At 49.1% G+C, this 24756-nt stretch overlaps 9 protein-coding genes across 9 annotated transcripts; 5 read left to right on the top strand and 4 right to left on the bottom strand.

Moving 5' to 3' along the window:
• Positions 1–2: 2 nt before the first annotated feature.
• Positions 3–3534, top strand: BO80DRAFT_404689 (uncharacterized protein; the record flags this gene model as incomplete). The annotated part of the gene is made up of 5 exons (XM_025717688.1): positions 3–428; positions 489–1252; positions 1452–1560; positions 1598–1833; positions 2239–3534. The coding sequence occupies exons 1-5, from the start codon at positions 158–160 to the stop codon at positions 3532–3534; spliced, it is 2676 nt and encodes an 891-aa protein (XP_025576141.1). The 5' UTR covers positions 3–157.
• Positions 3507–5042, bottom strand: BO80DRAFT_463943 (threonine/serine dehydratase). The gene is made up of 2 exons (XM_025722625.1): positions 4457–5042; positions 3507–4389 (listed from the first exon to the last, which is right to left on the bottom strand). The coding sequence occupies exons 1-2, from the start codon at positions 4791–4793 to the stop codon at positions 3593–3595; spliced, it is 1134 nt and encodes a 377-aa protein (XP_025576140.1). The 5' UTR covers positions 4794–5042; the 3' UTR covers positions 3507–3592.
• Positions 5043–5245: 203 nt separating this feature from the next.
• Positions 5246–6888, top strand: BO80DRAFT_424186 (tryptophan--tRNA ligase WRS1). Its single transcript, XM_025719226.1, has 4 exons — positions 5246–5395; positions 5457–5954; positions 6001–6325; positions 6374–6888. Exons 1-4 carry the CDS (start codon positions 5265–5267, stop codon positions 6728–6730), a joined length of 1311 nt encoding a protein of 436 aa, XP_025576139.1. The 5' UTR covers positions 5246–5264; the 3' UTR covers positions 6731–6888.
• On the bottom strand, positions 6837–8525 carry BO80DRAFT_424185 (Ketol-acid reductoisomerase). The gene is made up of 2 exons (XM_025719225.1): positions 7299–8525; positions 6837–7229 (listed from the first exon to the last, which is right to left on the bottom strand). The coding sequence occupies exons 1-2, from the start codon at positions 8474–8476 to the stop codon at positions 7202–7204; spliced, it is 1206 nt and encodes a 401-aa protein (XP_025576138.1). The 5' UTR covers positions 8477–8525; the 3' UTR covers positions 6837–7201.
• Positions 8526–10578: 2053 nt separating this feature from the next.
• BO80DRAFT_444070 (uncharacterized protein) lies at positions 10579–11436 on the bottom strand (the record flags this gene model as incomplete). The annotated part of the gene is made up of 1 exon (XM_025721407.1): positions 10579–11436. One exon carries the CDS (start codon positions 11434–11436, stop codon positions 10579–10581), a length of 858 nt encoding a protein of 285 aa, XP_025576137.1.
• An 89-nt stretch (positions 11437–11525) lies between these two features.
• On the top strand, positions 11526–11927 carry BO80DRAFT_444069 (uncharacterized protein; the record flags this gene model as incomplete). Its single annotated transcript, XM_025721406.1, has 1 exon — positions 11526–11927. The coding sequence occupies one exon, from the start codon at positions 11526–11528 to the stop codon at positions 11925–11927; it is 402 nt and encodes a 133-aa protein (XP_025576136.1).
• Positions 11928–12205: 278 nt separating this feature from the next.
• On the bottom strand, positions 12206–16264 carry BO80DRAFT_379663 (uncharacterized protein). The gene is made up of 3 exons (XM_025716779.1): positions 15289–16264; positions 12701–15228; positions 12206–12642 (listed from the first exon to the last, which is right to left on the bottom strand). The coding sequence occupies exons 1-3, from the start codon at positions 16250–16252 to the stop codon at positions 12292–12294; spliced, it is 3843 nt and encodes a 1280-aa protein (XP_025576135.1). The 5' UTR covers positions 16253–16264; the 3' UTR covers positions 12206–12291.
• A 5246-nt stretch (positions 16265–21510) lies between these two features.
• BO80DRAFT_424183 (uncharacterized protein) lies at positions 21511–22802 on the top strand. Its single transcript, XM_025719224.1, has one exon. The coding sequence runs from the start codon at positions 21537–21539 to the stop codon at positions 22731–22733; it is 1197 nt and encodes a 398-aa protein (XP_025576134.1). The 5' UTR covers positions 21511–21536; the 3' UTR covers positions 22734–22802.
• Positions 22803–23500: 698 nt separating this feature from the next.
• On the top strand, positions 23501–24515 carry BO80DRAFT_472925 (uncharacterized protein; the record flags this gene model as incomplete). Its single annotated transcript, XM_025723154.1, has 2 exons — positions 23501–23824; positions 23884–24515. 2 exons carry the CDS (start codon positions 23501–23503, stop codon positions 24361–24363), a joined length of 804 nt encoding a protein of 267 aa, XP_025576133.1. The 3' UTR covers positions 24364–24515.
• Between the last annotated feature and the right edge of the window lie 241 nt (positions 24516–24756).

Genomic DNA, 24756 nt, shown 5'->3' with positions numbered 1-24756 from the left:
GATTTATGAGTTGCTTGTATTTACTTCGTTGTCGTTAGCTATGCAATTGAGTATTGGAGTGAAAGCGGTATCTGCCTCAGGCAATAACACGTGACCCCGCGAGAGCTGTGTTTGGCCGTTTCTGATCCTCGCAATTCCTCCATCAGACACCGGCGCCATGGTCTTCCCGGAAACCAACCTCAAGCGATCCTCGTCATCCTCGCTGGATCATCCAAGCTCCTCAGATGTAAAGCCAATCAAACGCCCCTACCACCATCACCATCGTCTCCAAACACCCGTTGTCCCAGCCCTGCCGGAACCTGCCATTGTCGACGAGTCCTGCATCGACCACGTCTTGGATCGCTCCATCGGACAGTATCTACGAGAATGCGGATTTGATGTCGCCGACCCTGCGGCGCTGGACGCCTTTCGCAGAATGACGGAGGAATGTACGTGATTTCAAGCGGTTCGGATCGGACCGTGGGTATTGACATGGTCTGTTGGTATAGATCTTCTGCAATTCGCCTCGTATGTGCGCCAGTCGATGCTCTCCAGCCGGCGCGTCCAACCCATCCCTCAAGATTTCGAACATGCTTTGATCAGGCAGTCCGTGCCTGTGGCCGACCTTCTCCCGCATGTGAAACGCCATCCGAATATCGAACCCATTCCGACCCTTCTACCAAGCCCTCCACCAGAAGAAGACTCCTTCAAGATTTTGCCCTCTCTAGGCCCGCTGCTCGCCGATGAGGATGATCGCGCCCGCAACGCCTACATCCCGAAACACTTTCCCGACTTTCCCAGCAAACACACGTATCGGCACACGCCTGTTTTCACGGAACGAGAGCAGGATCCGCGCAAGATTCGGGAACGAGCAACAGAGGATGGTCGACACGGGGAGGAGGCGTTGCGCAAGCTGGCTCGTGCGGCCTTCAAAGATAATCACTCTGGTGCGTCGGTTCGGGATAAGAAGCCGTGGGGACGACGCGCCGAGAGCATGGACGGGATGTTCGAGAAGACAGTAAGGGCACTCGCGAAGAAGATTCAGAAGCCTGCGACCGGTCCGGGTTCTGGCGCCATGGAAATCGACTCGGGGGCAGGTGCAGAAGACAGGACATCCCGGTCCAAACTATCGCTAAATATAGAGCTGCCTCCGATCATCAACTGCGAGCGAGACTTTTGGCGACGGGCGCCCACATCTGGGAGTCGACGGTCGGAGGACAACAAGCCACCCAGCTCCAAGGATACCCCCGACCTGTCGAGGGTGGATAGCTGGGTGGGCGCATAATCAGCGGAGGGAGGCGTCAGGCGTTCAGCTTTTTTATTGTAGCATAACCGAGAAGATACCCATGGAGCAAGATGTCAAATAATTCAATCAATTGGTTAATCACGTAGCTTGACGCCACTGTGCCTTCGTAGACCGAACGCCCTCCAACTCCGTACCATGCATCGAGCTGTCCCATTAAGCTGCTGAGCTGCTCTCCGCAGCGCGTTTGCGCTCCTCCTCTTCCTTCGCGATCCTGATCGGCTCCCAAGCAGTCGTTTCAACCGTCAATCCGTTCGCACACCTATCACAAAGTAACCGTCAGCACCATTCCCTCAAGCTCAAGCAAAGAAACAGAAAGCCACCGACCGTCGAAACAGCCGCACGATCGGCGTGCAATTCACCACCCCCGGTGCAGGGATGCCCTCCTGCGGCGGATTGCACGAGTATTGCACCATCTCCATCAGCTTGCACTTCTCCAGCTCGACGGGACCGCCCTTGCGCCGCTTTTCCTGGAAGTTCTTGGTCACGACGTTGACGTGGTCGGGCAGGGCCTCGGCGGAGAAGACGGGGACGAGAGGGGCCATTGTATCGTTTCTTATAATTTCGGATGAAGATCTGAGTAGGGGTTTGTGGAATTGCGCACAGAGGGGAGTAATGGCGAGCTGGATGGTGGTGCTGTGCTCGGGGAAGGAAAAGTGGATGGAGCGGAAGCGTTCGCCGGCGCCGTAATCATCTCATCCCCGTATTGAGTGTCGCACCGGGACTGCCCGCGGGGTTCTTCAAATACTCTTTGGTCCGGACATATCTGATATTGCACTTTCGCGGGATAATGCCGGTCATCAGTGATTCCCAGAAGTAGGACTGCGATGGCTGCTAGTTTCGGGGAGAATTTACTGGGGGAAGTGCATGAGGAGGGGCTGGATGAGGTATGGTGCTGCTTGCTTGCTTGATCCGATCCTTGAACCAGATGTATTGAATAACGCTAAGATTTATAGCTTCTTCATGATCTGTATCTTGGGAGTGCCGAGAGTGCTATCTTGAGGCCCCGTCTAGGGGTTCAGGTGCTGGATGATCTTCTGGATGTTTTCACGACGCCGCCTGCTGCACAGGCTATGGACTTAGAGCAGCCTGTGTCGCAGGATCTCCCTCCAGACAATCAAAGGGAACATGGGGAGCTCTCTGAAAGTCGGCTTCTTCAATCACAAGGCAACCATGATGATGCGCATGCAAACTTGTATATTCCGCCGTTTGTGAACAGTAACCGTGCAGAACCGGTCCTGGAAATCTCAAGCAAACTATCTGCAGCTGGAAAGTCGCATCTGCTGTACTATCTCACTGCGGTGGCTATCCTGCCATCAGTGTTCAACGACATTCCCCTGCATGGCCGCGAATCAGCTGTGGTGTTCCTAGACACAGACGGCCGGTTCGACGCTGAGCGGATCAGAACAGTGTTAAGAGGAATTGTCAAAGCCAGAATCAAGTCGCTAGCTGAGACATTGCCCGAAGAAACATCGGCAAATGGTAAATCGTTCGACTGCTCGGACGAAGACGTCGAAGACATGCTTGTTGTCTGCTTGCAACATGTCCATGTCTTCCGTCCGCAATCGTCATCGGCTCTGCTTGCTACCCTCCAGCATCTAGATGCATACTTACTCAATCTCACTCGCCACCTCTCTTCCAACAGACCGGTGCATGCTATATTACTCGATAGCGCCAATGCTTTCTTCTGGCAGGATAAACTGCAGGATGAAATTGCCCGCGTGGGGGATATCGGACGGCCCGGTGCTGACCTTGAGCGTGAGCGTGCCCAGAAAGAGAACTTCTATATAGCAGACCTCTATGCCGATCTAGTCGCTGAATTGAAGCGGTTGCAAAGACTGTTTAGCTGTGTGGTCGTCTACACTACGATTGTTCAGGGAAAGTCTGCCGGGGCTCAGGGCAACTCGGTGTATCAACCATCAGGGCCATACGACTTATACAACCCCGGGCCTTCTATCCCAAGAACACCTTCTTTTCGTTCCTCCCTCCCTGCGCCCTGGGGGACTTTTCCCACGCTGCGGGTTGTCGTTCAGCGGGATGCGGTTCGTCCGTTTCCGTCTACGATGACTGCGCATGAAGCCCAGCGCGGTGCGTCTCAGCGACAGGGAGTCGTCAGTCGCGGGAGGTTCTCCGGGTGGGTGAATGGGTGGGGCCAAGAAGCCTGGCCGCGACGAGTGCTTGAGGGCCTAGAAGAACACAATGGAGGCAGGTTCTCGTTTCATGTAGGGAGAGACGGGGTCGACATTGGTTGATATTACAGCTATGTACACTGTGCAGGCATGACATCAATCACCTTAAGCAGATTATCTGCTAGCCGAACAACTTCGCAATGGCCTCAACCGTGGTGTTTCCTCCGCTGAATACGATTCCCACGTCCCAACCCTCAGGATCCTCCTTTTCGACCAGTCGTCGGAACTCCTCGTTGTACAGGCAAACAGCCAAACCAACCACGGCACTTGGCTCTACCACAACCTTCATCCGCTCCAGCACCAACCGCATTGCTGCCTTGATCTGCTCCTCTGTCACGGCAAACACTCCAGCAACCTTGTTGCGGTCCGCAATCACCTCCCAGTTCAACAACCCGACCGGCGTCCGCAATCCATCCGCGATCGTCAGCGTTGAGACGGCCGGAACACGCTCTCCGGCATCCAACCCCCGGCGACAATCATCCGCGCCCTCGAAAGTGGGCTCGGCACCAAACACCTTGGTCGTCTTATCCGAGAAGAAGGTTGCGACACCGGCATTAAGACCACCTCCACCGATGGGGGTGATGACCGCATCAAGAGCCTTGCTTTCCTGGTGGATGCTCAGCTGGGGCTTCTCAGCCAGCAGCTCACCGTACTGTTGCTCAAGCTCGAGGGCTGAGGTGCCCTGACCGCAGATGATATTGAAGTCATCGTACGGTGGGACCAGAATGGCACCCGTCCTTCCCTGTACCTCCTCCACGACTGCCTCGCGCTCAACGCTCGTAGATCCGCTGAAGATGACCTCTGCGCCGTGCGAGCGTGTCCCGGCGATCTTGGACGGGGTGCTAATCTCGGGCATAATGATGTAGGCGGGCACACCGAGCGTGGCGGCGGCGAGAGCGAGAGCCTGGGCGTGATTTCCTATATAACATCAGTAATCCCTTGCTCCATTGTACAACGTTGTCTATTAACAGACAGCTACACCTACCGGAACTATGCGTAATAACACCCCGTTTCTGCACCTCCTCCTTACCCCGCTCGGCGATGAGTCGCAACAGAGCGTGAAAGGCCCCCCGGGCCTTGAAGGCACCTATCCGCTGGTAGTTCTCGCATTTGAAGAAGAAGTGGAACTTGGGGTTGGCCGGAGATTGGCCCTCGAAAGGGGTTCCGGTCAATGCCTCAGGGGATTGCGGCGTCGAGGCGATGGTATTGAGGGTTTGACAGGTGAGGAGAGGAGTGCGGTGCACGTAGGGTTGGATAAGGGAGTGGGCAGCATGGACAGCCGCAGGAGTGAGAGATTGCACAAGGACAGAAGGGTCAGCCATCGCGAGAGGTTTGTCTATGAGGGTTGGAAACGGTCTATGAAGAGTGAAGAAGGGGAGAGAAAGCTAGAGGGGCAAGCGGAATAGTCCGACGATAAGGCCGATGACTCGAAGGGATATATCTCCGCCATCGGACCCCGCATTCACGCCATGCAGGCGAACCGGGACGACGGCAAGGAGACCTGCCTGGTGCAGACGCAATGTGAGACTGAGTTTAAGCCTAATTGAAGTGAATTGCAGTCTGTGGCAGAGGCCCGAACCTTCTTGGAGCGTCACTTGAGCCTTTGGGACCCTTTTGACCATTATAGCCTGATTGGGACTAGCGCGCTGTCATGCAGGAGCCACGTGACGGACGACCGAATCGGGCCAGAGTGGGAGGGGCACAAGAAATGCCGTATCGCCGATGAGTTGCCCCTCGTCCTTTCTGACTCACTCCAGCCCCTCCCACAACCCCCCCCCCCCAAGGTCGCAAGCATGGTCGAGGAGAAGCAGCCCCAGGAGACCCAGCCCGCCAACCAGGAGCAGGATATCAATCCCTGGTCCGTGGAGGGTGGTCGCGACGAGAATGGCGAGGTGGTCGCCATCAACTATGAGGCCATTTGTCGGTATGTGCCCCGGAGACAGCCATTGTGGCCGTGCAGCAGCCCACTAACCTCGTTGATTTAGGAAATGGAACACTTCCGTCATTGACGACAAGCTTCTCGAGCGCTTCGAGAAGGTGACCGGACACAAGCCCCACCGCTGGCTCCGACGCGGCCTGTTCTTCAGCCACCGTGACTTCGATCGCATCCTGACCCTCTACGAGCGTGGCGAGCCCTTCTTCCTCTACACCGGTCGTGGTCCCAGCACGGGCAGTCTGCACCTGGGTCACACCATCCCCCTGCAGTTCACCAAGTGGCTGCAGGATGTGTTCGACGTTCCGTTGGTCTTCATGTTGACGGACGACGAGAAGGCGCTGTTCAAGGACAGCGTGACCTTTGAGGATGCGCTGCACTTCGCCATGGAGAACGCCAAGGACATCATCGCCCTGGGCTTTGATCTCAAGAAGACCTTCATCTACAGCGACTTGAAGTACGTCAGCAACCACTTCCTCATGAACGCCTGGGAGTTCTCCAAGCTGGTCACTTTCAACCAAGTCCGTGGTGCATTCGGCTTCAACGAGAGGTATGTCATTTGTCACATGGCTTAGGGCGCAGACTCACCGTCACAGCACCAACATCGGTCGTATCTTCTTCCCCTCCCTCCAATGTGTCGCCGCCTTCGGTACCTCCTACCCCGAGATCTGGAAGGACGAGCCCATCCCCACCCGCACGCAGGAGATCGCCAACATCCAATGTTTGATCCCCATGGGTATCGATCAGGATCCCTACTTCCGTCTGCTGCGTGACAACGCCCACCGCATGCGCTACCCCTCCCCCAAGCCCGCTCTGATCCACTCCAAGTTCCTCACGGCCTTGCAGGGAGCGGGCGGCAAGATGTCGTCGTCGGATCCCAACTCGGCGATCTTCATGAGCGACACCGCCAAGCAAATCAAGGTTCGTCGTTCCTGATCACCCCACATCTACTGCGGACTGACCGGTTAGACCAAAATCAACAAGTACGCTTTCAGCGGTGGCCAAGTCAGCATCGAGGACCACCGTCGTCTGGGCGGCAACCCCGACGTCGACGTGTCGTACATCTACCTGACGTACTTCGAGGAGGACGACGCCAGGCTGGAGGAGATCTACAAGAGCTACAAGAGCGGCGAGCTGCTGACGGGCGAGCTGAAGAAGATGACGATTGAGATCCTGCAGCAGTACGTGGCGCAGTTCCAGGAGAAGCGCAAGGAGGTGACGGATGAGCTGCTGGCGGCGTACATGAAGCCGCGCAAGCTGGAGTGGAAGGGCAACCCGAACCCGGTGCCGGCTCCGGCCCCGGCCATCCGCACGAAGAATGCGTGATTGGCTGGCGAGCGGGAGGGTGCTGCTGGGTTGTGTGAGGCTGTTTAGATCGATATCCAAGCTATGCAAGCGAACAATAGATTATCCTGTGATCTGTCGATATTCCACATATTTGATTTTTTCCATTTCGTAGTCTTACAATGAAAAGAAAGATCGACCGTCCATCTACATAGTACAAAGTAATAGACCGCGGGGAAGACACGATCCCCGGATGATCGCCCGCCGGTGTACCTTAGTTACCTAACTAGTTAAGTAATCGATGACTCATGACCTCCCACCAGTTAGTTACTACACCCAACCACTACAACCATCAGGAGCAAAAAGGAAGAACGATGAAAAAATTAAGAAAATTTATTCCGACCCGATATACATCGCAGATGAAAGCGCGAAGATTAAAAACAAATCCCTAGATCATGGTACATCGTAACTTTTCCCACCGGGGTTTCTAAAGTAACATTATTATGATGGCGTTTATTTCTGGTTCTCGGGGCGGAGGGAGCTATTGATATTTCGTTAGTTGATGGTTCTGGAATAGAGGGAGGTATGGGAGGGAGGTATGGGGACATACCGAACAGCCTTTCCGGCACGCCAGATTTCGAGATCACGGATGTCCTGCATCTCCTTCTCGTACTTCTCACGGTAATCCTTCTGGGAGTTGTACTCGAGAGAACGCTTAGTCTCGGAGCCATCACGGACGGAGTCGTAGAGCTCGTTGAAGAGGGGCTTCAGGGTCTCCTTGAAGCGGGGGGACCAGTCGAGGGCACCACGACGGGCGGTGGTGGAGCAGGCGGCGTACATCCAGTCCATACCGTTGGAGCCGATGAGGGGGTAGAGGGACTGGGTGGCCTCCTCGACGGTCTCGTTGAAGGCCTCGGAGGGGGAGTGGCCGCGCTCCCGGAGGACCTCGTACTGAGCGAGGAACATACCGTGGATACCACCCATCAGGCAACCACGCTCACCGTAGAGGTCGGAGTAGACCTCCTTCTCGAAGGTGGTCTCGTAGAGGTAGCCGGAACCGACGGCGACACCCATGGCGATGGCCTTCTCCTTGGCGGAACCGGTGACGTCCTGGAAGACGGCGACGGAGGAGTTAATTCCGCGGCCCTCGCGGAAGAGGGTACGGACGGTACGGCCGGAACCCTTGGGGGCGACGAGGATGACATCGACGTCGGTGGGGACGTCGACCTTGGTGAGGTCCTTGAAGACGGGGGAGAAGCCGTGGGAGAAGTAGAGGGTCTTGCCCTTGGTGATGAGGGGCTTCAGGGTGGGCCAGGTCTCGGACTGGGCGGCGTCGGAGAGGAGGTTCATGACGATGGTACCCTTCTGGACGGCCTCGGTGACGTCGAACAGGTTCTTGCCGGGGACCCAGCCGTCCTGGATGGCCTCCTTCCAGGAGGCACCGTCCTTGCGGACACCGACGATGACGTTCAGGCCCTGGTCACGGAGGTTGAGACCCTGACCGTGACCCTGGGAGCCGTAGCCGATCAGGGCGAGGGTGTCGTTCTTGAAGTATTCCTGGAGCTTCTCGCGGGGCCAGTCCTCACGCTCGTAGACGGTCTCCTTGTCGTCGGCGAAGGTGATGGTCTTGACGCCACGGGCGGGGATGACGGGGGCGGCGGTGACACGGGGGAGAGCCGCGGAGGCGACCTTGGCCAGGGAGGGACGGGGGAGGGCCGCAGTCACGACGGACCGGGGGGCCGAGGCGCGGGCCAGGCGGAGGGCACGGGGGAGTCCACGGGAGGCCATGGTGGAGATGTGTAGGTAGAAAGAGGGGAGAGGGGGGTGAGAAAAGGGAATTGAGAATTGGGAATGGGGAGAGAAAGAGAAAAGAGAACGGGAGCTGGAGCAGCAGCTGCGGTCGGTTTATAAACTCGTTGCCCGGGACGAGATCGGCCAGCGGCGATCCACGTGATCCGGAGTTGGACCACTGCTCCCCGGCCGATGTCGGATTGCCGTGGCGGTGATTGGTCAATGGCGGGGAGGTGAGGAGCGAACCTTGCCGCTTGGGGTTAGCCCGGGGCTGGTCGGTTGCGGCGTACGGGGAAGGTTTTAGTCACCGCCGGGCCTGCAACCGCTCCGGCCATCGCCCTCACCGGAGTGGATGCGGCGGACGGAGTAATCTGGGGAAATCTCACGGTGACTCACGGCGAGATTGAGTCAGGGGCTGGTGATGAAGCACGGAGCTCATCCAATGCCATCGGTGGTTGGGGTCTGCAGTGGTCTTGCAGGTGTTTCGTGGACTAGGCTGGGCCGACGCTAAGCGGGCCAGACCCCTACTTGACAGAAACCGCGAGTTTTTGTGTGTCACTCAGATAACCAGGAGATTGGGAAACCCCAAGGGTGTGACAATTGATCATGCTACAGCTACACTGGGTTTTACGGTGAATGTTCGATCCGATTCGCCGCCGTCTAGCAGCCAATTCCAATGAGTCAAGCAATCCCTAATTCCCGCGATATGAGCGACACGGTAGACATCCCAGATGCACGTCTCGGGGTGGACGCCTGCAAGAATAGCATGACACAAGTGTTTTGGCTTCAACGGCTGCTTTGCAAAGAGCATCACGTGAATAGACAGAAGTAATCTATCTAGGTCGTTTTGGTCATGTGCGAAATATCTGTATAGCAAGACTCCGTTCTAGAGCATCCAGCCACCTGTCAAGATATCGCTCGTCTTCGTAATTTTCCTTTATGTCTCGTATCCTCTCCCGACAGAGTTGGCTCGAATCATGTCGAGACTCGGGTCATCTGGTGTCTCCGGAGCCATTGTCTGAAGGCTGTATGGGATAGTTACAACTCGAGAGTCTCGTGGTGATTTCAAGTCAGGAAACGGGTAGATCTGGGTCCACTGCGGTGTCTCTGCATGTCCAGACGGATTCGAGCAGCTCAAGACAGTAGCTGCGAGGAAGTTGAGAACACGGGAGAAGTAGGGGAAGTAGTTTCATAGCTGGGTGGTAGTTACAACAGGATGGTCAGAAGTCTAGCCTCGCTTACCTTTGTGGCTGATTTTCCACCTCTCAGAGTCGGAAGGCATAGCATATAGTCAAGTGAAGCGAGTTGAGCCAATTCGCAGATGGAATGCCCACTGTTTGGTTTACTCTCTCTTGTTCCATGTCATGTCTTGTCCTCATAGTCATCAATAACACACCGATAGCACGTTCTACAGGTTCTCTGCCCAAGCCATGCAAGTGTCTCGTTCTGTGTCGAGTGGCAGTCAAAACGAGAGATATATGACCAAAGTATGCCTATGTAGATAGTTGGAAAGAATCGTGCAGCACAGCCTGCTATAATCGTAAGCGATCAGAACTGGGAGATATATCGCTAGGCTAGGATTGTTCGCCAGCTGCAAGTTGCTGACGTGTAATGAATATACATATATAATTTTGGTATACTCATAACCGTCGATTGTGTCACCCATCGCCGCACCACTGGTATCCAAAGGCAACCAAAATCACTGGATGCAGGGCGTTGACAGTATAGCCTTTTAAGCCGCCATGAGTCCCACTGAGTCCCAGCACATTGCATCTTATTATATGTCGGCGATCTCCTGCGTAGGAACATCCGCAGAGTAAGCTCTGACTTTATCGAAATATATACCGCGACTTCATGATTGTTCCCAGAGTAGGTCAATCATATCCCTAGAAGATATGCTAAGTCCATCGATTGTAGGAAAATTCGGGGTGTGGAATGTCAATGGCAGATCCAACGGTGTGAATTCGGCCTCGTGTAGGGAACCTATCTGTATATATTGGTTCCCCGAGAACGAAATTCTCAAAGAGGATATGCGACCATTAGGAAAGAAAAAAAAGTTGTATTATGACTTGTCGGCCAGTTAGGTCTCTCGGCAGTCTTCACAGCAGGTCCCTATGATGTAGCAAGGCACGTATAAGACCATTTATTGGAATCAAACTTCTAATTCTGTCGCCTTCGTAGCGCTTTATCCTTGCTACGGTTGCCAGAATTGCTTCTGTTTTAGGTACGCTCTCATTTAGTTGCTTCAGTAGTAGTTGTATCATCTCATAGCAGAGATCAGCGTCAGCGACTCCACTGAACATATCCTCTGTGATGAGGTGTTGCCCTTTGTAGTCAATGAAGCACTTGATCAGACCCTCTGGCCAGTAGCCTCTCACAACTGCCTGGATTACTTCGGTAATCAGCAGGGTACTGCCTCTGTGATCCCGCAGGAGCCGCATCAGCTTACGAGCTTGGCGACTTTTTATAGCTCTTTTAATCGTGGAGTTGTGTTTCTTAGTTGCATCGATCATGGCCAGGATGTGCCCCCTGGTCCTGATCACTGCTGCCTCCCTGTTCGGCCATGTTGTCACGGAGACAACGCTTGGGATAATGTATTCAATGACCTGCTGAAAGGCCTTATTCCATGAGAGGTCATAGTTGGGCTTTAGCGCGGGAGTATCAGGATTGTCGGAGGTCATGCCGAGTAATGCATAGACCTTGTCATGGCTCCAGGTTGCCTCGCGGGTACGATACCTGTCGATGAGCTCACCGAAGGGGACTGTCCCAGGGGAGTGTGCTCGATACGCGGAGCGGAAGATCGAACCCTCGATGGGAGGCACGATCGAGGTAACTAGGCCTTCTAGGTCTGGCTGGTCCTGCAGACCCAAGACAAACGTGTACCCACTCAGTCTGACGGGACCACAGACAATCAGAGTTGACCGCGCCAGGCCGACCTCCTGGAGTACCCGAAGCATACCTTAGCCGATGTAGACAAGTCGAGGGGGGCTCTCACCCAAATGCGCCGGAATTACGTCCGTTGCAATAGCATTATAACCGCCGCATGATGGGAAGACGGAGCCCCCGGATACCCTTTTGGATCATCTTGCCCAAGTCGGTCCTTGCGACGATAGACCGAATTCTCCTCATCCTCCGCAGCAGCCAGACGTATGCTTTCCATTGCCTCATTGCTCCGATTCGTCTCCTCTCCCAGCCACACCATGACATTAGCAGCTTGTCCATAGATGGTTCCCACCAACGGCGCAACGCAACCATCTGGTCTACCTCCTCCATCTATGGCATGTCCCCCAAGAAACCCACTGCCGGTCTCTCTCTTCTCCGTCGGTATGTTGAAAAGGATCATGAGGATGCCCCCACGGTCACAATGTTCCTCCGGGCGTGCTGGGACTGTGAAAGGCACACTCCAATCTGTGATCGGGCTGGTGTGCGCGCTAGTGTAGGAATGTAACCGAGTGTTGGGCGGTATCAACGAATGATGTCTTTGGAATGGCGCGGATGGATCGTAGGGTTCTGTGGAGGAGACGATGCGTGCGCTGAGAGGGCTGGTGGAGAAAGGATCAGATCGGGGCGTGGGGCTAGATGTTGTGTGCTCATCGTGCTTTTATAGGGTGGTTTGTGGCTATACCAGTGGCAAACATGCATCCAAGTGCGTTGTAAAGGGCATTGTTCGGTCTTGTATCAGACGCTGTGCTTAATGGGTAGCGTTGACGGCAATCATAGCCAACCCGCTCATCTAATGCTCTCTATTAGGTACTGTTAGCATATAAAGTCAGTGTCCCTCCCAATATAATACAAATCCTACGCCCCCCCACTCAAACCCCCGCAGCAGACGTCCAAAGCCCAACAGCAGGCGTGATAAGCTCCCCTTCCCCCAACACCGAATTCAGCCGTCGACTGAACGCAACATCCACCTCACTAGGAGCAATCACCCTCACCCGCGCAACCGACGCCGCTTGACTGGTCCCACACGTGCCATTCGCACAACACGCCGGACTATCATCCGTACAACCATCCTCATTACAGCTACATTCACTCTTCACGGCCTGGCCATAAACCATCCACTCCAGGCACCCATTATCAGTTTGCGCAATAAAGCCACCCCCGTACTTCCCGGTGGTACCTTCTCCGCACCCGGAGCTGATCTGTTCGAAGGTTGCCAAACACTAGGGGGGATTGGGTTAGTCGCGTCAGGGTCATAAATAGATAGATGGATGAACGTACGGATTTCTTCACCAACTTGAAGGTCTTTTCCGCCTTGCAGCCGGATTGGTCATCGGCCCATTGGAGGGACGCGACGACGTTGGCGCCGTAGGGATCGGAGTAGACGTAGGTGTAGGGTGGGCCGTCCGGAGCGAGCGAATTGCCCGATCCGCAGAGGGAACTGGCGGCGGAATCGAGGCCGGTGGCGTCGAATGAGGCGTAGGAGCTGTCGTGGTGGTCTTTGAAGCAGTAGTAGGTTGGCTTGTTGGAGTTGCTGCTGGTGGGGATGGGTAGGGATGTTGTCTGAGAGGGTGTAGAAGAGGTGGTGGTGGATGGCTCGGTTGTCGAGGAACTGGTTGTTGGTGGCGCGGTTGTTGGTGGGGTTGTGGTCGATGGCGCCGTTGTCTGTCCCGCACCGCTGGCTGTGTATTTGTTGTCGGATCCCAGGGTGGGCGGAGGTCCATTGGGGTCCCAATTTCCCGTGGGTCCCACATCCACTGTCAGCGGGCATAGGTTGGTGGTGGTGTCGGTGGTTGTTGTCGATCCCTGGGTCTCGCACCCGGTCACAGTTGAGCATTGGGTCGTGAAACAGGTGGTCGCACGGGAAGTGTCGCCGTAGTTGGTGATGGAGCAGCCCACGGCGCAATCCGTCACGGTCATCCTGGTTGCACAGGAGGTGGGCTCGGCGGTCGTGGATGGACTCGTATCTGTTCCGCCGAAACATCCTTCAGGGTCCAGGCATTCACAGTCCACGCCACTGCAACTGCTGCAGCCCGAACCCGAGCAACTGTAGCTAGACCCTAAGCAACCGCATGTACGGCCGACACAGCTACTGCATCCGGGAGACGTGCAGGAGCAGAACAGAGCGGCAAGTCCCGAGCAACCGCATCCCAGACCGAGACAGGCCGCGCAGTGGGCGCCCTTGCAGCCACAGTGTCCGTTGGAGCAGACGCAGTCTGTGCCGGTACAGGCACTGCACAGGGGGCCAATGCAGCGGCCCGCACTCGGATCACAGTCCCGACCCGTGCAGCTTTGACAGTTGTCCCCCACGCATCGGCCGTCATGGCAGTCCTTACCTTTGCATCCATTGCAGTCGGTTCCCGTGCACTTGCCATTGTGGCAGTCCTGGCCCACACAGCTACTGCAGTCATTGCCCGTGCAGCTGGTCCCTCCTCCCGGAGAACAGTCACTGCCGGCGCACTCATCGTAGCTGGTACATCCGCTGCCCGAGCAGATGCCAGACGTACATCCTTGACCGCCGCAAGTGCCCTCCCAGCAGTTCGAACCGGTACAGACGCCGTTGCTGCCACACTCCGGACCCGAGCAGCCGAGAGCAAGGCAGCGCGATCCACTGCAGACTCCATTGCTACCGCAGTCGGGACCCACGCAGCCAGATGTTATGCAGCCGGAGGAGACGCAGACCCCGTCCTGACATCCAGGACCAATGCAGCCCAGGGTCACACAGTCCGTGGGACCGGTGCACATGCCATTGAGACATCCCGTTCCACTGCAGCCGAACGAGGCACACAGAAGGCCGGTACATTGCCCATCTTGACAGTCAGGACCCTTGCACTGCCCATTGGTGACAACTGGCCACGTGCGATCTCCGGTGGGCACGGGCGTTAGGGCGCTTGTGCTGGTGGACCCGCCAGACCCCCCGGAACCGCCCGAGCCGCTCCCGCCACCGGCGCTGCCTCCACCCCCGCCGCTGTACCCCCCGCCATTGGGACACCAGGCCGCCGGAGGAGGGCAGGTGGGCGTGGCGCCTCCGCTGGCCGTGGGAGAGGGGGCGACCACACAGTTTCCCTTGGGGGATTCCATATCCCCATTGAAGGCACTAACACACCATTCGTAGTTCCACGTGCCGGGAAAGAGAAAATACTGATCGCTGCAAGTGGCTTCCACCGTCGCATTTTGGGCCGTGAGCACACTGCCCGAGTCGTGCACATTTCGACTCCACAGACGATATCCCGCGGCGTTGGCCGACTCGTTCCAGGTCATATGAATTGTCGTCGGATCATTTGCCACGATCGTCAGATCCGTGGGCGGCGATGGAGTGCCAGCGCCAGGTATCACACCAGTGACAATCCCAGGGAATCCCTCGCCGGCCGCGTTCCACGTCTCAATGGCCAGGAAGTAGTAGTGGCCCGGGCTGAGATCATCAATGTGTCCCGAAGTGCCTGTGAACGCGCCACCTGTGATGTAGGTGCAGTCTTGGGATTTGTCCCAGTACAGCACGTTGTACTCGATGATCGAGTCAGTGTAGGCCCCAGTCGGAGGGTCCCAGGAGATGTCGAACCCGGTTGCGGTGGCCTCAACTAGCACGTTCTGGGGAGCAGCGGCAGTCTGAGGATGGGCTGTCGCGGACAGAACGGTCGTCCAGTCGCCCTTGATGTTGTTGCCCGCGCTGGCGCGTACCTGGACCTCGTAGACCCAGCCGTCGATTGGCCACGTCGAGTCCCATCGAGCTGAGTCGACGCTTCCCGAGGAGAAGTCGGTAATGCCCCCTTGAATCCGAGAGGAGACATCGTAGCTATACGCGCCATAGACTAGCGATGTAGTCCGTTAGTCTTCAAGTGACGCTACCTGGGTGAGGCGGGGGAACTTACCTGGATCCCATGTTGCTGTGACTCCCGTCGCACTGCTAAACACTTGAAAGTTGGACGGGACGGGGAGAGGCCGGGCAGGAATGTTATCGGGAATGGACAAAGGAGCACTGCCAAGCTTGAAGTCGTTCACCAGAGTGAGACTGAACGCGCGGGCTATCTCATACTCGCCCTTGGCAGTAGGATGGAGTCCGTCATAGCCCACAGGACATGCGCTAGGCTCGCAGTCGTAGTTCTCCTGTAGCTCGACCAGATGGATCGGTGAATCGGTAGTACTCCATTCCGGAATTGCGTCGCGCAACAGTCCGTTATAGATATTGGTGCTGATGGGAAGATCTTCCCGGCCTCCGATGAAGCTCCGCTGGGGGACATTGGCAATGGCGAATTGGAGGTTCAGGTTGACCGCGCGGGCGTTGCTAACGATGGTGTGAATACTGTCGAGAGTACCAGCAGCGTCACTGTAGAACCATCCCATGTCGTTGAATCCGAGCATCAACAACATCATGTCAGCCGGATGGGCACTGAGGACATCGTGAATCAAGCCCTTATCCACCGCCGCCGCACGGCCCCAGACCGCAAAATGGTCTTTATCAAAATCTGCCGACACGTCCGCCGCATAACCACCGCTCGTCTTGGGCTGGGAGGATGCGGTCTGTTGCCCGTAGAGAGGCGGCGGTGCCGGGGGTGCAGGAGGGTCCGGCTGGACTGTCCCCGTGTAGGGTCCCACCAAGTCGACGGCGATGCCCTGCGCTACGAACCACTCCCAGATCCGATAGCGCCAGGTGTAATCCCCCTGTTGGCCCTGGGTCATGGAGTCGCCCACGATCATGACTCTCAGCGTGGCATCGCGCCCGGCCAGGCCCTGAACCGTGACTCCTGAATCAGACTCGGTCTTGATGGTGTCTCGCACGGCAGCCACCATGGCCATGGTGTCTTCTGCCACGCCGTTTGTTTGCAAGGGAGGCATCCGACTCGCTACCTGGGTCCAGGTCTCGTAGTCGGCGATCGTGGTGGGCAGCGGGATCGGAGGAACACTCGCGAGCTGAGACAGCTGAGCTGAAACGCGGGATTCGATGACCACGGCGGAGGAAAAGGCGATGGTCTGGGTAGAGGTTGCTGAGGCACTACCCGTAGTGGTCTCGGTAGCGCGCTGGACCAGCCGCCATGGGAAAGAGATGGCATGAACGGCAGGAACAAGGGAGTATAGGATTGCAAGATACACAGGAAGATAAGGCCACCACTGGCCTCTCGTAGAGCCAACCATTTTGGACCTTGTTTGGTACAAACCCAGAGTAGCCGGTGGTGATGTTCGGTCATTATATAGATCGTCTTGTTTGGTCACAAACAACTGCTTCTGAGACTACTCATGATGAAACTGAGACTCTCAAACCCGCTGTTCAGGTTGAGGAGATGTGAAACCACCACGACGCCACAAAGAGCGGTGATAAATGATATGACCGATGCTGATTTGACCACGATTGCTATCGTTCGAAGACACGGACGCATTTCGCTGCCTGTGTCTCTCGAAGAGTTGGAGCTACTGGAACCAAGGATACCGCGTGGATATCCATCCCAATGCTCAACCAGGCGCGAACTCGCTCGCTCTAAGCTGAGCACCATCGAGAACAACTGATAACTTTCGGAACATACGATTCCGGATGTGGCGGATGCTGTGCTCATTTCCGCTCAATGTGACATCGTGGCATCTAGTGAATGCCTTAGTTCAGGGCGTTTCTTTGTCCAGGGTCCTGGGTCCTCTAACCAGAGCCTGGAAGGGTCCATTCAAACAAAGGCCTCATGGATCAGGGGTCTCAGTCGTGTGGCTGGCGACGACCGCAGCACCCGAGATGGAGCGACACCCTTGTCGAGACAGCATCGCAATCGGGATAGCCAGCTACCTAGTTTGGTGAAAAGACACCAAAGGAGCCATGGCTCGAACAGCTGATAAGGGTTGGCTTGCCTCAGAGCCGCTTGGCTAATGCCCACTGCACATGTCCTTTGACGGTAATTAAACCCTGATCAATTGGTCTTGGCAAATGTCTCAGAATCCAGCCAATGCACGTTGCAAAAGGCTTGTACGGCAGTTAATAGCGGCCATCCTGCAAATACAATTTTTTGGTATTTACTACCGGCAGAATCAATATAAAGTCTATTAGATTGGTTAATCTTACCTAATAAAGCTATACATATAACTTACTTAACTTTACTATTTAAATAGCTACTAGTCTTAAACACTATATAGAGATACAAGTCTTACTCAAGTATTATATATAGGGCCCGTACAACTGGAAGTGCTAGTGCTGGTGCTAATATTAGTATTAATAAATTATATATATTTATAAAATAATAGGATTATTCTTATTCCCAGCCTCCTCTATGAGGATTAGCTAATTTCTGTTATATTTTTCTTTCTTATTTATAAGAATAAGATTATATATAATTCCACCTATCAGTTTCCTGTTTATAATAGTAATACTAATATTCTTTTATATATTTATTTATATCTCATCCTATATAGAGTATTCTAATCTCTTATCAGACTATTTATAGTTAGTATATATTTCTTCCTATATACTAAGTAAGTAGCAACATAAGAAAAAAATTATTATATCTAAATAATTATAGTATTTTATATATAGAGAAAGAAGACAACTTCCACAGGATTAAATAAAGTAAATATTTATATATAAAAACTAATAAATCTTAAATTATTAAGCTTGGATCTAGCTGTGATGGAATTTAATATTTTAATTATTTATAATAATTACTACTTTTTATATATAATTATAGATATATAAATTTAATAGTTTTAATATCCCTGTAGAGAGTACTAGATTTTATTTAAATAAAAACTACTTATATGTATAGATAAAATATTTCTATATATTATAAAGAAAAAAACTGCAGCTATAATTATTAGTAAAAAAAAAACTATATAAAATTATATTATAATATTAATTTTTATATTCTGTTTTGCTCCCTGTATATGTATATATAATATATATATATATTAAAATTATTAAAATAAAGAAAAGAAGTTTAATTATTTAATTTTAATTATTTAATACATACGCAGCCATAGTAGTGGTAATAATAATAGTAATTATAATAATAATAATAATAATAATAATAGTAATAATAGTAGTAATAAAAATAATAAATAATAAAGTAATAAATATATATATTAATAAAAATTAGATTAATATATAATATAAATATAATAAATATATTAAATTTTTTATATTATTCTAATATATAATTAAATTTTAAATAGTAAAGGCCTGTACTTAGTTATATAATTCTTATTATTTTTTTAAAATATATACTTCCATCTTATATAATAAGAAAAAGAGGGAGATAAAAATAAAATATATTTAAAAAAAATATTTAAATATTTTTTTTTATTTAGATTTTTTTATATAATAAATTTTTTTAAATTATTTTTAATCACAGCTTGTTTTTCCTTGATATTAGAACTCTTAAAAACTTTTCTTTTAATCTTTATATTTATTTAATTTATTTTATCTGTAACCGTACAGTGTTAAATAATAATATAAATTTAATATAATTTATTAATATAATTAAATTAATTCTTTAAAAATTTATACATTCTTATAAAACTTTATATTTTTAAAAATATAAAAACTAGTTGTTTCTGTATAATACCTATTAATAATTTGAATTTATTATTAATATCTTATATATATTTACTATTATTAATATTTAGAAGAAATTCTTGATAAAGAAAGTTATATAGTATTCTAAGTATAGAGTTATCTAAATAAATCTAAACTTATTTTAAAAGAAAAGATATTAGCTTTATACAAGTCTAATAAGAGTTAAAGAATATCTAATAGAGATAAATTATTATTTTCAGATTCTCTATTCTGTATGAGATATAGATAGAAATAAATAATTACTTTAAGTTTAACTAGACCTTATGTCTTTTTTTATAATAAAATATTTTAATAAATATTTTCTCTAAATAATAGCGTACGAGAAGAGCTACTAAATAATAAAATAAATAAAATAAATAAAATAGATTATAAAAATTATAATTTAGAAAATATAGTAAGATTAATCTCTATATATATTTATCTAAATTTTTTAATCTGACTGGATAGTTGTAGTAAAGAATTAATAATATAATAAATTAAATATTATATAAAATAATTAGAATAATATAAGCTATTAACTAAATAGAACTTTAATTATAAAAAAACTATTATAAATTAGATAATAAGAAAAGAAGATAGTTACTCTCATATAAAGCCAGAAATATATAACTTTAAATCTTTAAAATAATGGTAAAGTAAGAAAAATAATAAATAAAAAATATATAAAATTTTTAGATAATTATTTTAATTTTTATTATTTAATTTAATTAAAGGCTCTAGTTGGTATCTTAGATAAACCTAAAAATAATTTAATATATAATTTTATATATATTATTATTTATTAATATAATCTAAAATAAATTATATAAAAAAGAACTTCTTCTGCTTCCTTAGAAAGAACTAGTAATAATTTTTTAAGATTAAAGTTTATATTTTAAAGTATAGTTTAGCATTACTAGAGAGTCTTAATTAAAAAATATTTATCTATATTTTAATTTTATATAAAGTTTTATAACTACTGAAGTATCTCCTTATATATAATAAATTTATAATTAATTATATTCTCTAGATGATTATAATTTATATATAATTAACTAGAAATAATATATAGTTTTTCTAATTATTTTTATATATTATAATGATTCTAGCTCTGTACATAGAATGGGATCTAAAATTAGAGAATAAATATATAAATAATATATAAAGTAATCTAATCTAGAATAAAATCTTTAGAAAAATTATCCTTTTTTAATAGAGCTCTAAAATAATTCTAGATATAGATTAATATTAAAATCTTTAATTTAATAATCCATATATATATACGCGATATTGAAAAAAAAATGATTTATTTAATTATAATTACTAAAACTTAATTCTTTAATTTATAATATTAATTCTAAAAATATAATACTATTCTAGCTGGATCTCTAGCTTATATATTTTTTAAAAATAGTAATAAATTTTAGCAAGTATAGATATTTCTAATCTATAATTTAATTAGATTTTATTATATATAATCTTTTATTATTATATAGTATTAAAATATTATCATACAATATTAACTAATATATAAATATTAATATTAATATAGATCTAGATTATAAATCGTGAGTATACATTAATTGCTATATAAATTTAAATATTATATAATTTTAATATTATATAACTATTTATTAATTAAATATAATCTAGTTTTAGAATTATATACAAGCTATATTATCGCTATATATTATTTTTTTATTATTATATAGTAAGAGGTACAATCATATAATAAATATTAAATAATTATTATCTATAGATAATAAAGCTTAGTTAGCTAAAGTTTTTAAAGCTAGAGATAGTATATAAAAATAGACTATAGAATAAAAAGATATTTATTATATATATAAATAAATAAAAGATTCTATTTATAGTCTTGGATTGTTCTTTTATTATATACTTTAAATAGATATTTTATAACTTTATCTTCCTAGATTTATTATATACTGGGATTATTTATTTATTAGATAAAATCTTACTTTGTATATATCTATCAAAGTATTTATTTAAAGATTATATAACCTTCTTTATATAAAGTATATAGAAGCTTAGAATCTAAAAAATATTATTAGTAGAACAGCTCCTTAAGATAATTATATAAGAAAGAATTAATAATAATTATATAATTACACTTACTAATACCCCAACTACTTAATTGGCTTTAAATTATATATTTATGAATTTTAATATAGTATTTCTCCTAAATAATTAAAGCGATATCACTAGCTGAATAATTCTAATAGAATAAACTAATAATCTCAGTCTTAAAAAACTCAAGATTAATGAAAGAAAATATGATAGATAAAAGAATATAATTAGGATTCTATATATAGTGTCATTCTAGTTCCTTTTAAGAATGCGGTAGATTAGGCGGTAAAAGCACTTCAATGCATTTGCAGGATGGCTGCTATTAACTGCCGTAGGCTTGATATCTCGGGCCCGAGCGTCAGGGACCCCGCCGGAGCAATATGCAAACCGCCCGATGTAACCGCCAAGAGTCGCTAAGATTCACTAGCCATATTTAATCCCCCCCCATGAACTATCCCTCATTTTCTCCTGCTCAAACAAAGAATCTCCCCGTTCTTCGCTTCGATCATGGCGTCGGTGACTCTGGAAGGTTTGCCGGCCGAGTTGATTGAGGCAATCGTTAGTTGCCTCGACTTCCAAGACATCTGCGCTCTGCGCCTGACTACACGCACCGTCTCATTCAAGTCTACCAATGCTACCTTTCGGACCTATTTCTCTTCCAAGAAGTTGCAGATTACCCCAGCCTCGCTGGAGCAGTTTGTTCGCGTCACCCAGCCCGGGCAGCTCGGCCTCTGGCTCCAACAGCTTACTCTGTATGACTTTCTCGACCAAACGATTGGACAAACCAGAACCGAGGACCCAGATGATACGCTCCAGCTATCCCAACTGCTAGCGCAAGGGATGGAAAATATCCGAGATCGAGCTCCACACGGTGGTCGGTTGTCCATCTCCCTCCAGATCCAGGGGTCCGACCCAGCCGGGCTGCTCTATGCGGACAGGGAGGCCACAACCAAATTGTTCCATGTAGTCATGTCAGCCCTCGGGAGCACTGGACTACCCATTCAGTCGTTGGATTTGTTCGCCGATGCCTATGATCACCACCACGGGAGCTGGTGTAGCTTGGGTTTCAGCGAAATCACGACGGCTTTATCCCGCGGCACAGCGGGCCTATCGACCTCCCTTCGGCAATGCAAGAAACTATGCCTGAGTATGGGGCACTGTTTACGCGGGTTCGATTTTGACACCGAGACACGATTACCGTTGACCTACGACGAGGCCCGACAAAACACCCGGTCACTCTGTGATCTGTTGAACCTTTGCCCTACACTGGAGGAACTGCATCTTGTCTGGGAGTATGACGATGTCGAAGAAACGAGCGCGGTTGTGGAAGAATTGCTTTTCTTCAATCGGATTGCAGAAGTCTGTGAGTTCCTAATTTTAAAGAAGTGTACCTTGAAGCGTATCCGAGCGTCCGAGACCGGAGTCCTGTCCTTTTTCCGCAAGATTCCCGGGTTGGTGTATTTGAGCATTGACGGAATGGACCTCTATGGTGAAGGTAGATTTGATTGTCTGCTTGAACTTCTGTCTACGGCTATGCCTCAGTTGGATAGTTTGCGTCTCCGCGGACTTATTAGTGAGTTAGGGACCGTTGAATTCCCGGAAGAACCCCGAAAAAATTGGTGGAAGGAAAAAAGCCATCCCTTTTATGGTATCATGCGCAGAGGCCCCGACGCCCGGAGACCAGTTGTTGGCAGGATTGGGTAGGGAAAGTCGGTGGCTATCAGCATCCGAAGAATATCCGAGTAATTCGAATGTGAGACATGATAGAGCAACAAGAGTAATTTCAAATAATCTCAACGAGACTTAACTGTGTAGGAACGCACCATTGGTTCATCGTCAGGCCTGATAGCACTAGGCTTTTGAAGATTGCATGCATGGGGTTGTACCACCATCCCAGACATGCTATACCCTAATTCGCAAGAGCTCCTACCCGTTAGTCAATTTAGTGTAGGCAACCCAATTTCGAAGGTCTTTTTCGCATAAGCCAGCGCACCCCCTTATCTTTTCCTTTCCACCCCAATAGTTCATGATCACGAGAAGGGCTGTCGGGGTGGCCGGGAAATTGACCATCTGGAATTTGGTTTATTTAGTTTCCCCTCCCCCGTCGCTATTCTAGCACTCGACAGATTTGTGCAAGCCAAGCGACATGGTACCCTACTCGAAGGGGATGCTTTGCATCTCATTGGTGCTCTTCTGGGCAATCAGTAGCGCTAGGATATACTCTCCTGACTCTCCGGTTGATGTCTTTGGGGCAGTGTCCTTGGGACGCCCGGACAACAAAACCCAGCTGTTATATTCTGGAGTGTGCGTGTTCTCCTCCGCTCAGCTTCTTCATCTAATATTCTATAGTGACCCTCAATGTGGTGCAAGCCTGTCGGACGACGACCCTGATGTTCCGACATGCCGGCCATTAATGTGCTGCATCCGATTCATCTCAGAATGGTTGCTCAGACCGCTTGGACACAGGCCAGATGTACCTCAATAGCACAGTGGATGATGATGATGTTGATGATCCAGCATATCACTCCGTCGGAGAGGCGGCTCTCGAGAAACGTGTGTTCGAATCCATGACCCTTGCTCGAATTCGTGAATACCTTCCACAACAAACAGACCCGAACACCGTAGACACGTATTTCGGGAACCCCACGGGACTTATACAGTTCGTCGGCAAGAAAAGTACAGATGCTTCTGTTGCTCGACAGACGGAATTCGGAAGTGCTCCCTTCCAAATTGGCACCGATGGCCTAGTCGGCTGTACCATTGTCACCGTGGTGTCTAAGAGAGCGGTCTACATGGTATCATTCTTTCCCCTCCCCCCGGTCCGTGGCACACGTTTGGCTTACATTTTTTCTAGGGACATTATTGGGAAGAGGAAAGTTGGTCAAGCAACTATTATTTCCCGAGACGCGTCCTCAACTTTATTGCGGGTCGTCAACCGCAACAGGGCATCGGCCCAGCCTTCAACCCAGCACTGTTCAACCGCCCGGATGACGACACGCGGGTATATATTATGCATCCCCGAAGAGGGATAAGGGTATATACCTCCGCGATCTATCGAGGCAAGTTGACCCAATTGAGAACCTTGTTCAACCAGAATCTTCTGCCCGGAGTGCCAATCGCTACATGGATGTATATACCCGTCAACCCCAGGCGGGGCCAGCCCGACCCCATTGCCGATCAGCCATGGAGACGACACGCTATATTTCAATATGACCCGAATGCCCATGGTGCGGGAAATCGAGGATGGAGGCTATTTTATGAAGATCACTATTTCGATGATACGAATCCGCCACCGGGGCCTGCGTCGGCCAATGGGATTCCTGATTTGCCGTGATCGATCGTGGCCCTGTGTATTTTTCGTGGATATAGGGATGGTTGCACTGGGCTGTATGTTGGGTAACATTGGCTGTTTTGAATTCGTGCTATTGGATGGTTATCGTTAATCTAGATACCTCTATACTGTATGCATGCATCCGCTTTAGATAGTATTCTTTTACAAATACTGTTGTGAGCTACGGCTCAGGGAAGGTGAAGATGTTGCTTGTATTGGCTATCTAGGCTACGGCCGGAAGGAAGAAGAAGAACGCCTTGGTGGTGGCCAACGTGATCGGAACACGTGATCCTCGCCTACCGGCCAACCAGGCACCTCAACAAATACCATTCTTCTATTGACCCTGAATCCTCCCATCCCCCTTCCCCTCTCATCTCATTCAACTATTTGCTCTCT

The sequence above is a fragment of the Aspergillus ibericus genome, assembly GCF_003184845.1.
Source record: "Aspergillus ibericus CBS 121593 unplaced genomic scaffold BO80scaffold_15, whole genome shotgun sequence".
Lineage (NCBI taxonomy): Eukaryota > Fungi > Ascomycota > Eurotiomycetes > Eurotiales > Aspergillaceae > Aspergillus > Aspergillus ibericus.
The sequence above is the reverse complement of the archived record's forward strand: the minus strand, read 5'-3'. Positions and strand labels throughout refer to the sequence as shown.